The 15320-nt window shown below is 35.4% G+C and overlaps 1 protein-coding gene across 3 annotated transcripts in view; it reads left to right on the plus strand.

Moving 5' to 3' along the window:
* The window catches only part of LOC113229415 (prominin-1-A), a 29481-nt gene extending 25702 nt beyond the window's left edge, over positions 1-3779 (plus strand). For all 3 annotated transcript variants that reach the window (XM_026462990.1, XM_026462991.1, XM_026462993.1), the window contains exons 15-18: positions 221-379; positions 2134-2273; positions 2721-2780; positions 3614-3779. In XM_026462990.1, coding sequence (XP_026318775.1) covers positions 221-379; positions 2134-2273; positions 2721-2780; positions 3614-3650 — 396 coding nt within the window. In that variant the 3' untranslated portion in view covers positions 3651-3779. The remainder of the gene's footprint in view (positions 1-220; positions 380-2133; positions 2274-2720; positions 2781-3613) is intronic.
* Positions 3780-15320: the final 11541 nt, after the last annotated feature.

Here is a 15320-nt window from a genome sequence, read left to right on the forward strand (position 1 = left end):
AAGTACCAAGTAAAATAAAAATGTGACAACCCTACGCTCATTTACGTTCGAAATAACCGGAACTTGTCCTACTAGTTTTATTATACTGTGATACAATTGTGTTCGAATCCACACCAAGTGATTTAACTGAAACAAGTTGTGGCCGTAAAATTTAGCTAAAAGATTATTAAGCATCTATTTCGTGATAATTGATAATTTATTAAAGTGTATATTTTATTAGAGAGTATCGATCTACGTGACTCGTTTAGTCTCCCACGCAGCTGGTTGGAGAACCCACGTTTTGGCATCAACTGGAAAGCATGCTGCGAAATGTCGGCCACTATTCGACGTTTACTCTGCATTGAGAGCTCTGTTGTGCACGAACTATGTTTCTTCTTTGGTAAGGCTTGTTTACATTGCAGAATTTTCTGTTAGGTCATAAAAACTAGTAAATACAAAGTAGCCATGGTTTTTTTTCTCTGATTCATATGTTATCAAACCAATCATCCCTATTTGTCAGTAACCTTACGCGCTAAGTAATAATAGAAACATGGAGGACAATTACAATAAATTAAAATACGTTATCAAATTACATGTCAACGTGTAACACGGTGAACATTGTGTGCAGTATTAAAATTAAACGTTATTATTACTGTACCTCTCATGTTAAGAGTGTAATCGTATAGTTCTTTGTTTTCAACTAACATTTTATCCATTGTCATCAAGATACTATATAATTCAATTTCCTGCTTTTCTTACGTACTTAATTTTTTTTTTTTTTTAATTTTACGTGTTATTTACTTATAACGTTCCCAACAATTATTTACCTGTACCTTATCAAAAGCCGTGGTAGCTTAATGATTTGACCTATCAAGAAGAGAGCGTGTGTTCGAATTCGAGCATCTCGATATAGTATTTAATTAAGATCATATACAGGTAAGGTAAAAAAGACAATAAAAGCTTAACTACTAGGAAGTAAAACTAGGATTTTTAAATTATATTAATAAAATTGGGTCCCCGCGACTAGGTGCCCAAGATGCTAGCAGCGTTCCCTATTTGTATTCCTATGCTAAAGCGTGGGGCAAGGTAGCTGCCGGCTCTTGGGTTTCCCAGACAATCCATTAATTTTTTCGATAAAATTTTGCTTGCATCTCTGAGTTTCTCGAAATGAATGTATGAAATTTAATTAGAAATTTACCATGAGCTTGTCGGTAAAGGAAAACATCGTGATGAAACCTGCACGTCGGTTCACAACCCTCGGAAAACGTATGAAGTCCCAACCCTAAACCCTCGCCGCTGAGAGGAGACCCGTGCTCAGCAGAGGGACGTATAAACGAGTTTATAATGATGATATGAACTTTCGATTCGAGTGGTCTTAGAAGGCTACTCTTCCCAACATATGGCGATAGGTTCCTCAGGGTTCCGTACTATCTGCAACTCTTTCTGCTGCATATCAATGATATGTTAATTCCAGGCACCTTTGCGTATGTGCAGTTGTAAACAGGTACTTGTCAAATGCAAGGGTCAGTGGAGAGCAAATCCAGTCTTGTCGAGAGTCCCTGGTTAGCCGTTCAGATTTGACACTTCAGTCAGTTTCCGATTGGGGCAATGCCAATCTTGTCAAATTTAACGCTACCAAAACGCAGGCGGGTTTATTCTCCACAAAACGGAGTCCCTTTGAGCTGACTCCAACTTTTCGTGATATATCTATTCCGATAGCCGACTGTCACCAACTACTTGAAATGGACCTGTCGTCCAATTTGCACTTCGGCAGATACATTGAATCCGTGGCCAAAAATGCAGCAAGGAAGCTTGGGATCCTTTCCAGTCGGTATTTTACAGGATATTTCACGGAGAGTGTGCGATGGAATTACACGATTTAATTCCGCCTTCCCCTTTCCATTACCGGGGACTAGGCGTAGGCTTGGGTTCCGCCTCTATGTTGTGGATATTTTATAATTTCTATGAATTCCCTGCCTGCAGCCTTGTTCCCTGAACGTTATAACTTGGGTTGAGTACTATTCACATTAAGTGTGCATGCTCCATCGTCGATATCATCGTCACTTTCCATCAGGTGAGATGGAGGTCAAAAGCGCACTAATATTTTATATTAAAAAAAATCGTTTTTAGAATTCTCTAATCATATTCTTTCAGCACGGGTGGTGGGTTCTTGGATCAATATTAGGTCTGCTATGGTGCACAGCGGTTGCTCCTCTATGTGTCAAGTTATGCCGTATTTATGGACGAAAGATTAGGGCGCAGGAAGCTTTAGCACTTGCTAATTTGGGTTCAGGGTAAGTCAACTTATGCCCAGTTACGCGCTCGTAATTAATTATAAAAAAATCTGCTAACGACAAGCGACATGTATTTGATGAAGGTTTTTAAATTTTTTTATTAGGCAACGTGACCAACAAAAGGTATCGGTTTGGAGAACTGTAGTAAACATGGGGTAAATTGTAATACTATGTAACGTTTATTGAATATTACGATGTTTTACGATCATATTATTCAGTTAGCTTTTGTGAAATTACTCCACTAGTTTGTTACAATTATTAATACGAAGATCGGATACAGACAAAAATTCATTCGATTCGGCTAGATTCGAACCAGCACCTTTCCCATACCGTAGCTGACGGTGTAATGAAGGTGCTGGTTGGCGCTGGCAGCTGAATCCAGCCAGATCAAATGACTTTTTGGCTGTTGATCTTTGTATTAATATTGTTGTAAATTACTTTTTATAGGCCACAAGAAACTCCTACGACAGTATTATGTGGCAGTAACAACAACTGGAATACACCGGGGTACGTATATTTTAAACTTATGTACTTGCTTTATATGTATTCTGAACTACATTGTGTTATTCAATTTTCTTTTGTGTTGTCTTATTAATCGTGCGCTGTTTTTAATGTAACAATCTGCGAGTAAACTAGTATAGTGTAGGATTCATTACTTTTTATTTGTATTTTAATATGGATTAATTAATAATAATAATAATAATTTGTTTTGTTGTTGTTGTTATTTTGTTTATTGTTTATTTTTTGGAGTCTCTCAATTCAAAAAAATAGTTTAGACCCTAAATTTACTTAATCCCGCCGTTTCGTTACCATAACCAAAAAACTCGACGTATTGTTACATTTATACGGCGAACGGCTATAGACCGGAATACCCAGGCTGCAGACTTTTTCCCTCAACGCTATAACTAAGCGTTTTTCAAGGCATATGTATAAATAATGCCTATTCACTCGAATAGGCATTATTTAGGTGTGCATGCTCTATCGTCGATCGCATCGTCACTTTTTAATCTTTTTTGCACAATGCATGTAAGGCATTCTAAATTCTAAAATAAAAATAAATTAAATCAGGGGTCCAACATTTTGGTAGAGTCGGTTTTTAAGCAGTCTTCTTCTTATCGTATCTATGGCATACACTATAATGCTTGCCTTCGTGGTGAAAGGATTCGCCCTTACGTACGTACTTTCCTGTACGTCGTACGACGTACGACGTAAGGAATGGTACCTCGTGCGGGAAGGCCCCTTTCGTACACCCCATTTTAAGCATTAAATTTAACGTCATTGCAGTTTTATTTCCTTTAACAGTGCAACAGAGTACATCATTAATTGTTACGTTATTTCAGGCCCCCTGCTCCACCTCCACGAAGTGACAGCTGGTGAAGAAAATTAACGAGGAACTTGAAAATTTCGCAGAAATGCACAAACCGCTATGAACCTGCCTTAATAATTAATACCGATCACGTGACATTTTTGTAAAAAATATTTCCAAGAAAATGTTATTTAGGAAACTGTATACTTAAATGATAAAGACAAAAGAAAATATGCTTTAAATGAAAAAAAAAAAGAAAGAAAAATAAATTGTTACTATTTGTCTTTCTTTCAAGTTATTTTTTATTATTTATCTATAAGAGAGCGATCTTCAATACGTCTACGATCGAAACCATTTTTGAAACTTTTTTATTGCATACACCTGGCAAGTAAACCGTTCGAACTTATAGATATTTCTATAAACGGAAGCGGGTAATATAGCCTGGAGTGACGTACCGAGCCAATTTCACCAAAACAAGTCCTCCATCACACAGCCTGACCTCTCACACTGGCAGTTATTAAATTACACACCTCATACCTACTCGAAAATCGTTACTCACCAACCATGTATGAAAATCGATACATTGTTATTAATATTGAAGTTAAATTGAAAGATATTGAACATTAAATGATTTTTGAGATTAAAAGAGAATAAGAAAATAAACAAATAATGAATGTCTACAATATTCATGAAAAATAAATCAATATGAATGTAATCAGATATTTACTCGTAATTAGAAATAAATAACTAGTATAGGGAAGTATGTGGGTCAGCTTTATGAATGAAACGCTAAGGATTTTTACTATCAATTTGCGAAATAGTACTACATTATATTTAGTCTCACAGAAAAATAATCATACTTCCATTATTATTCCGTCATTAAATTTATTATTTAGAAAAATTTCATATTAAAAATGATTAAAAAGATATAATTTACCTTAACGACCTATTGACTAAATCAGTAAAGACAATCCTTTAAGACAACATTATTTTATTTTATAAAAATATTCAAAATTCAATGTCTCTAATAATAATAATAATAATAAATTTTTATTTGCAGTTTTAAATGCATGCCGCGTCTTCAGAAAGTCCATGCAGATGGAAGAGGACGAAGTAGGATCTTATTACACACCCACCACATATTCGTAAGTAGGTACACGCCATACTGCATTTACTTGACTGCAGAGAAGAATAAAACAAATAATAATAATAATAATATACCTACACAATAGACAGGTATCACTAAGACAGTATTTCTTTCACAAAACGACTCCTTCCATTCTTCACAAAACTATAGTACAAAATGACATTAAATTAACACCCCTTAATATGACCGACAATAAAACACAAAACATCAAAAAACTGACTGACAACACAACAAAAATTTCTAAATTGACCCAGAAGTATCTTCATGAAAGACCGCCTCGATTTGAGTGAACCTAATGTCGATAAGAATGCGTCGAACGCGTGTCTCCACCGCGGCGATATTTTTCCAGAAACAGAAGGATTCATGTTGGCAATACAGGACCAAGTAGTTGAAACCAGAAATTACCAAAAATATATTACAAAGACGCTGACCTCAGATAATTGTAGAAAATGCAATAGCTCCCCTGAAACCATCCAGCATATCACAGGTGCATTTAAAGCTATACCCCAGACAGACTATAAACATAGACACGATCAAGTAGCCAATAACATCCATCAAAAGATAGCCGAAACAACGAGGTACAAGTTTTTGGAAACCATAAAGCCTTCTTATCAATATACACCTGAAACCGTGCTTGAAAATGATACAACCAAAGTATATTTTGATCGAGCCATTCTGACTGACCGAACCATTCACTACAATAGACCAGACATCACGCTAGTAAACAAGATTGACAAAACCGGATTTTTAATAGACATTGCCCCCATAACTTACAGTCTACAATATCAGAAAAACTCTCTAAATACACAGAACTAAAAGAGGTAATAACTAGAATATGGCACTTAAAGAATGCACTAATAGTGGCAATAGTTCTTTCAACCACAGGTGTCATTCCCAAACAGCTACACAAGTCATTGCATTCCCTGAATCTCCCACCAAACATATACCACATGTTACAGAAGGCAGCCATCCTTAATACTTGACGCATTATTAGAAGGTTCTTGCAGACGAAAGAGAACGAAGTAAGCTTTTGTTACGCACCACCACCACCGTCCACATAGACTACTGCATTTGCTTGATTTCGGTCCGCAAATGTGGTTCAAACCAACCACAAAAAAAAGCTGAGAAAATAAAGGAATAATAATAATAGTAATCTTTTAGGCCTTGGAAGAGGCGAGAGTCTAAAATAGATAATAATAATAATAATAATAATAATAAAATTCTTTTATTTAGGTAACAAGGACCCAAGGTATTAGTTAGGTTTACAAAATCACTTAAATCTTATGTTAGTACATGTACACAAAACAACAAATACAAAGACAAAGCACAATAGGACACCACTACTTATTTTTAAGTACATGAATCATTGGTTCACGTATGGACAGTCGAGCCGATTCGCGATCATGCTCAGGATGCTGTTGGAGCTGGCCCGAACCCTGCGCGCCAGGGATGTGCATCGTTTCCGCATCGTGGTGTAGAAGCAATCTACACGTGTCTCCGCGAAACATCCGTACTGCAGGACCACGGCAATTTTTAATGTAAGTATTATACAAATATAATACTGTATTATACAAATATAATACTTACATTAAAAATTTAAGTATTATATTTGTACCTAAATACGAGTATACGACTTAAGTTTAGAGCCAGTTCACATGGCAAGCGTAGGACGCGGGTTCGACGCGCGTTTTGCTAACGCGCGCTTACAAACCACACGAACTATATTCGTAAGTAGCCGTGGACGTTCATATGACGACGCGCAGTCAAAGCTCGTCATTATGTGAACACCAACAGCTACTTACTAATAAAATTAATGTAGTTGTAATCACGTGTTTAAGCCAGTTGCAGCCAGTAAACTTTCGCATACATTAACAAATTCGGTGAAGCTTTAGGAGATAGACAACTGCTGTGGCTGCACGCCCCTCTCTCGCCTCCTTCCTCAGCCTTGCAACTTGACGTTGTTGCTGTTGAATTGTTTGAAAGGCGCGTAAAACGCAAAATCGATATAAACGCAAAACACATGACAAGTGTCAGGCGCGCGACAACACGTGAACACCTACGGCTACTTCGAATAAAATTTACTCATAAGCGCGCTAGTTAGTAAAACGCGCGTACAATACGCATCCAAAACTTGCTATCTGAACCGGGCCTTATGTCACTAAATTAACATTTATATAACACTGACGCATACTACAATGAATGTCAGCACGCAGTAGCACGAACGCTGCACACACAATAACTTGTTTTTGTTCGACAAATCGTCCCTTACGACACTAATGGAAATAATTTACGAGTTTGACGAAGATTCATTATTTACATTTTAGAATCTAATTATGTGAATAAGATTTTAAGTCAAAATTATAAGTTAAGTTTATTCATACTACGGGAACGAAATTAGCGATATACGGACAAAGGTAATTAAGTTTAAAGTATACTGGGAAGTTTTTTATGCTTAGTCAAAAATTAAATAAATAATGTCAGTACAGAGTACTAAAAAACCGACCTCAGAAATACGTGGAATTACGTCTATTTGCCAAGTTTTATTGAAAAATCCCCTAGTTCGCCACTATACAGGACTTGATACAGGAGATAATAAAAATCGGTTCTCACTACTCAAAGTATATTGAGAGAGAAAAACGCCTTGAATTGGAGAATAGCAAAATCAACCATAAAAATAATTGCTCCTTATAATAAAAAAAAATTAGGGGCTATTTATAAAAATGAATCTTCATGCGTGAACAATGAACAGCCACCCTTAGAGGTGGATGATTTCCTTCAAAATGAAATGGGACCACTATGGAAGTTCCCCATTTCCAACAAAAAAGAATCATGAAAATCGGTTCACAAATACCGGAGTTATCGCTTAACATACATACAAAAAAAACACAGTCTAATTGAGAACCTTCTCTTTTTTTGAAGTCGGTTAAAAAAACAGTTCCATTTTCAAAAAATAAATAAATAATGACTCAGAATAGTGCATTACGAAAGCAAAATTCATTTTCAGCAACCCAAATATACGCAGCGAAAAATTAAATTTGTGCCATACCTCTTAAAAATACGGATTGCTAAAATGAACCGGAAGTTGTAAAAACCTTGGTAGCTCATATCGACTGACATTTACAGGGCTTTGGCAATGGGCCAGCGCTAGGGATTCAATTCTGTTATTTTTATTACCTATTATTATTGCTTGTTGTCACTGTACATCGAAATAAAAACTAATATAACAAGTGCCACTTCCATTTTACGTATGCTTGTTTATATTAACTTTGAAATTATTATAATATAAATAAATTATTCGTTGAATATCATAATGTTTTACTACGATGATATTCACATATTTTTTGTGAAAATACTTGAAAGATCGAAAAGAAAGAAAGGTTCCTTCGATCGGGCTGGATTAAAACCAGTGTCTGTTGCCATGTCTAGGCCACTGCTCTTAACCAACTGAGCTACCGACTGAAGCTGACTAATTAGATGAATTCGTACTAATTGCAATATTAATTTGTTGAATTTGATGTTTTTGTAATAATATCAGTTAAGCTTAATATGGACAATATTCATGTACAGAATCATTGATTTCGATTTTGATTTGATCCAAAAATTGTCTAGGACATTTGGACACGGTGACACATGTATAAACTTAACCTCGTTTCCATTGACCTTAACCTTTTCTTTGAATGATATAATACATTATAAACAGAAAATAAGTTACCTATTTGCAATACAATATTGTGGTCAAATCACGTAGAATTTATTAATTTTTCATTATTACTTTTTGTTTTATGATACTAAGTGATGGGACGAACAAGTCGTGCGCCTGGTGGTAAGCGTCACGCCTGTCCATAACAGTTGCAATGCAGCTCAAAGGGCACTATCACTGTGCCCTGAGACATAATTTGAAAAGTCTCATGTCCCTGTAATTTCACCAGCATCTTTCAAGTCCGGAACGCAGTAATACTGACTGCATACTGCTTGGCGGCAAAAATAGGTAAGGTAGGTAAGGTAATAGGTACAAGTAAGAAATAGGTATGCAGGTAGGGAAGAATTTGACCAAATTATTAACGCTCAATTGTTAATGCTCGACCGACTCGTTTGGGCTGCTTTCGGAAAGCTCTGAGACGTCTTCTCTTCCGCAATACCGCAGTCCTTGAAGACAAAATTCTTAGAGCAGTGCATGTTGCCAGCGATGACCTACGGTTCTGAGACGTGGACACTTGCTACGGGCCTCATAAAAAAGCTATGAATCAACGAACTATGATCGAGCAATGCTCGGCAATTTTCTACGTAATCGAATCAGAAACGAGGAGATCCGTAGAAGAACGAAAGTCACCGACATAACTCAGAAGATTAGCAAGTTGAAGTGGCAGTGGGCAAGGTACATGCCTCGTAGAACTGACGGCTGTTGGGGCAGAAAGGTTCTCGAATGGAGACCACGAACCGGAAGACGTTCAGTGGGAGCCGTGAATCAACGAGCATTCGTCCATCATCATCATTCATCCATCTAGTACGTAACATTCTCGTTAACACTTTTAATTCGTATCGTATTCTCAGGTTTCGCGATTGTTACACATAGCAAAAGAAACTAATCTTTCGGATCTATGACATAATATGGTCAGCCGGAATCTGTACAGAGCCGAAAACTTTGATTTGTTTCAAAAAAAAACAAATATATGTGATTTAGATTCGAAAAAATTAGTTTCATATCCTACTTTTAATTATTGTATAATTTATGTTCAAAATCGTCACCCAATTCGTCTTAGACTCTAATGAAGGGGTACTTATTAATTTGCCCTAATGCTTATTATTACGTAAATAGGATATTTTGTTAATTCTGCATAACTAATATCGTCTTCATACGAGTAATTGTGGCATTATTTCGAAAAACATTTTCATTTTATTTATCTAGTCGACTTTCTTATTTATGTCGATTATAAAGGTGCTTTTTGAACGGCGAGGGGAGACGAGAATTGAAATCTCGCCAGCCTATTTCCACCAAAATTTGCTATTAAAAGCTCACCAATAATATTATATGTTGATTGTATAATATGTTGACTCAACTACTGCCGTATTTCGGTAGGAATTATATTTTTCATAGTGGACAATATGTATGGGTTTACTAGTGGCAGATCGACAGCGATGTGGGGGGTAGCACTACTAAAACTTATTTTTAATGCTTCGGAAAGGTCCCCGAACGCTATTGAGGTTTTCTGTGACCTCTCAAAGGCATTTGATTGCGTGGATCATATTACTCTTATTAGGAAGCTGGAATATTACGGGGTAAGTGGCAAGGCGTTGTAACTCGTCTCCTCATATCTTAACGGTAGAATTCAGAAAGTAAACTTAATGGCGTGATTACTTTGGGTTCTCCGGTAAAAATAAGTGCTCCGCAGGGCTCAATACTTGGGCCTTTCTTATCTCATTTACAGCGCATCAGCACCAGCGTGCACCAGCGCTCACACCAATACGCGCCGCCAAGACGCTGGCTATATCGCCACTGAGTAAACGCTTTCAAATGTAATTTATTGATTTAATATTAACAATTTATTGTTCAATGCCAAGAAGACAAAGTGTCTTAAATTTGAATTACCTAATGTAGACCTTAGAACTAAGTCCAAGCTCATGGTACTGTAGCCTTGAGTTATACTATATACCTCTTCCATTCCCACTTGTAAGGCGAACTCCAGCATTTGAAACCTGGAGACGAAGCTTAGGATGCGTAGCGAGAGGTACTTTATAAATATAAACTGGGATTAACTTCATAACTTGATATTTATTATATTTTTTACATGTTTACTTCGTGAGGCTAATTTTAGATCTGCCAAGATATTCTTTTTTCTATATCCTAATTTTTTAAACACATTTCTAAAAACAAAACGATATTCACTCAGCCAGTAGTTCTACTCATAGAGTAGAGCCTAGACTACATCCCTCTTCCTCACAACTGAAGGGGTGAACATCTCTAGGTGGTGTGGCATCCCTAGGTGGCTACTTACATAAGTGATCAGCCCTTACTATAGGCTAGCCACACACTGCTCGGAAGCTACTACCTTACCAACAAGTAAACCACCGAGGAGGCTATGGCTTTAGTCTGCTAAAAACCTATCTAAAAGGACAGACCATGACCACATCCTAATCAAACAATTCAAAATATAATTATTCGTTAGCTATCCTAGATATTTAGGTAACCTGTCTAAATCCTAACTCTTTATTTCAACTACCCTAGCTTGGCTTAATTTTCCTAACAAATCCTTAAACATTACTACTAAAACTTCCTAAATACATCACTAAACTATCTTCAACGTGCACGCTGTTACGACGACGACACAGGCTTGAGCATCCATCGAACGATAACTAACATCAATATTGATCTCCCAGCTGCCTTAGTCCTCATCCTGCAACTATCCATGATCAGCTTTACTCACTTTATTTAAACAAACCAGAACAAACACACAAATAACCCTAACAACGTTTCCTAACATACATATGGTATGGAGGTATACCATATGAAGGATTCCGAATAATTAAAAATAAATATATTTTCCCCGAATGCAGCCAGTTCTTGTTCATCTGGGGTGACCACGAACTATGCACACACACAGGACAATATATCTATCAAATTAAATAAAATAATAAAAAGTAAGTTATATCTATCCAATCCAAGTCGGTAGTCCATTTTCTCTTCCCGTCCTTCTAAGTCTGCATTTGCCGGAAAATAACAACTTCCCTCAAAATATTCATCACAATGTCATCATGGTTACATATGAAAACCAAATATAAAATATTAATTAATCTAGTAGAAACTAAAAACATTAAATTACCTCCTATAGAACCTTTTCATTCTATTCACATGGACTAGATCCTGCCTACCCGATCTATTCCTGTTTATACCTACTTTTCTCACAATATAATTTACTATAATCAACTGATCTACTACCTTAACTTCCGCATATCATATCTCCTAGATATCAATGCAACTTTATCTTTTTTATCAAATTTACGCTTCTGTTCCGATTGTATATTACTTATATATTCTTTATGCGAATCTATCAAGGCTACTCGTTTTATAAACCTGTCTTGTAAATTCTCTGCAACACTTACTCGAACAGGTTTAAAAATGTCACTTTCCAAATTATATTTTATATTTACGTTTGGCAAAACATATTTGTTCTTACTTTCATATAAATTACGCTTTTGATGCAATTGACTCGTCTTATCACTTACGTCAACTTTTTTCATTATTCCCGGCAAAACTGAAGAGTTTACATACTCCGAACTATTTAGCGAGAAGTTATCTAAACTTTTTGATACCGGTTTGAAAGAAGACTTTTCTTTCTTTGACCCAATATCTGTCATGGACTTAGAGGAAATTTTGTTGTCAATTTTCAATTTTGACAACTTGAAATCACACCTCTTCAAAACAGCTTCAAACAGCCGAGGATAAAATATTCCTTATCGCTTTGCTCAACCAGCATCCTTGATGGACATTCCTTCCCAATAAATGTCAACGACACTTTGGTGGACGTCTGCATTTTTATTGGCGTTCCGCCCACTGTACGCAATGGAAAACTTGGAGTATCATCAATCTGCAAATGTAACCTTTCTTTACATCATTAATACAAACAGATATAAAAGGTATCTACACTAAAACTGTCAATTGTATTCAAATTTCCTAAATGTTCAGCTGCGCTTTGCTGACATTCACGCTGAGGAGATCCCGACGAAGATCCACTACCATGTGCCCGTGAATACATTTGACGTGGCGTATCCTGCTGCACGATTGGTACTCGTGGCACTAGATATTCCGACTGCTTAGACTCGGGTCTAATTATCGGTGTAGAGTCACCCTGTGTTTGCCAACAGTGAGAGTGCTCCATGTGACAATATACTGGCAAATCAATATTTTGTCGACCCACATCATAACCGTGATTAAATATATCTTCTACTTGTATAATTGTTTTTCTCAACTCCTCTTCCGACAAATACAAATTACTAGCCAGCATCCATTGAAAATTGGGTATCAAAGACTTCAAGAAATGTCTAATAAACTGAACATCTTGAATATTCGCTTTCATCGCTAACTTATCTAAACTATAAAAATAACTTGTCAGCGATTCGTTGGGCTCCTGTCGCAGCCTAACGAATCTACTACTAGAGAGTACTTGTTATTAATTTTTTAAATTGTTTACTTCTTGAGGCTACCTTTAGATCTGCCAAGATGTTCTTTTTTCTATATCCTATTTTTTAAACACATTCTAAATACAATAAGATATTCACTCAGCCAGTAGTTCTACTCATAGAGTAGAGCCTAGACTACAGTACCACGTTTTCGTTTAACTAAGGTAAACGATTCTTTTATGGGGAACTGTATACGTTTTTACATTAAGATTCCGGAGCATATATTAAGATTGCCATTTCCTAAGTTTAAAACTTACATTAAAAGTATTTTAATTAAAAAGTCATGTTACAAAATTGTAGACTACGTGTTAGATAAAGATGTATGGAAAGACCTGAATTTAGATTCCAAACAAATATGATTCAAAATGTATTCTATAGCATTTCAATTAATTTGAAAAGAACAGTACCTAGACTATCTTGTTCATTCTTCTCAGGGAGGTCAGCGTAATGAACGAGCAGTAGCTTGAAAAATGACGTTTTCAAGTGTAAAAATTTTACCTATGGAATAAATGATTATTTGACTTTGACTTTGACTCTGACTTTGATTTTGACTTTGATTAAAGTAGTCGCTTATTAGCGCGCGCGCTTAGATTGTGGATAATAAAATGAAAATATTGAAATACCAATAGAGCACATTATTTCATCAGTGTAAGCCTATCGCTGTCCACTGCTGCCAGCAGACTTTTGCAGCACAATACTTGGTTGGATATTTTTTATTTGACTGACTTTTTTTAATTTTGCCTTTTTTTTATTTGATTGACTAGAGGACACTCTGCAATATTCTGCAATTATGGAAAAGCACCTCAAGATCCGTATCACATAATTCATATTTCGATTGTAGGTGACGACGACGTTACAACTACATCGAAAAAGATTGACTTTAATTTAATTAGCCTATTAAGAAACTTAATGGAATTAATTACAACACAATTAAATGTTTACTTAAAATGGTTTCTGCACTCATTAAATTTGTGCTGAAATCATTGTACTTGATAAACTCAGAACATATCACAAATTATATGATCACCTTAAACAACATCTCGCTTATTTCAATCACATTGTTTTTTCATCGTAAACTACAATAACGTTTATATTTTTTAATTTTCTTTACTTTCTTAGCTATGACATGTTACAACAAACATACAATACAATATAAATGTTCTTTGGTGCACGCTGGGACAAATATATAATAATACAACAAAATAAAAATAAAAACGACAGGTACAACAGGCGACCTTATTGCCAGATAGCAATCTCTTCCAGGCTTGAAGGTTGCCTGGAAGAGATTGCTATCTGGCATGATACAGAAAATAGTTTAAGATAATAATCAATTGAGAGCGCAACAAAATATGTCTTTAGTAGACATGAAACGAAAGAAATAAAAGAAAACAAAATACTTAAAATAATTAAAAACAAACAGCATCGTTATTTAATAATAGTATTTAATAATAGTAGGTTATTTAAAAATGTATACAATAACAACATATTAAATGAATAATTTAAAAAACCCTGGACTTGAACTGAACTAAAAAGGACTTGTCAACTTATCTCACCCTGAGACATAAGTTGACAAGTCCTATGCGCCTGTAATTTCACCACCCTTACAGCTTACAGCACCCTTATCCATCAAAACCGGCACACAGTAATGCTCACGTTACTGCTCGACAGCAGAAATAGGTACTTCCCTGGACGTACTCTTTCAGAAAGATCTCTAATGCTACAAAACTTATAACCACTCTCTTTTTGCGACGGGGACTAACAATAAGCAGCATTGACAGGTTCCTATATAGTTTTGAATCTGCAGCAAAAAAAAGCGTTATTAAATTAATAACGCACAACGAACGTGGTAATTACTACTTCCTGTTGACAAAATGTATACGTTTAAATTTTAAGGATGCAAGAGTCATTAAATTAAAATATTTTATGTTATTGTTTGGCGCAAAACAATAACATTTATTTTTAAAGTTGTAACGGGAAGGAAGAATATTTCTCAATGTGTTTTCAAAAACAAAACAACATATTATCGCACCCAAGGTATAATAGGTAACATCTACAAAATTATAGTTTTTCAGGTCAGGTCAGAGATTTAAAATTCTGATTAGGTTATTTATTCGCTACGTATAATGTTATAGTATAAATTGAATATCAAAGTGTAACAAATTATTTTCAAAAAATGAAAAATTCCGAATAATAATAATATTAACAATTAATATATAATAAATAAAAATTGTTGTCATTAAGCAATGTTACAAATATGTTTTTTTGTTAAGAATTGACTTAATTCCACAACAAAGTCATGACACGAGGAAATAGTACAAAAGTATGTCAATGAGATAATCGCATATAACAATCGCGAAAACCTAAGAACTTATATATTTTATGAGATTCAAATTAAAAAAATAAAATGAAAAATAATCAA

The sequence above is a fragment of the Hyposmocoma kahamanoa genome, unplaced genomic scaffold, assembly GCF_003589595.1.
Source record: "Hyposmocoma kahamanoa isolate Upper Pololo Valley unplaced genomic scaffold, ASM358959v1 62, whole genome shotgun sequence".
NCBI lineage: Eukaryota > Metazoa > Arthropoda > Insecta > Lepidoptera > Cosmopterigidae > Hyposmocoma > Hyposmocoma kahamanoa.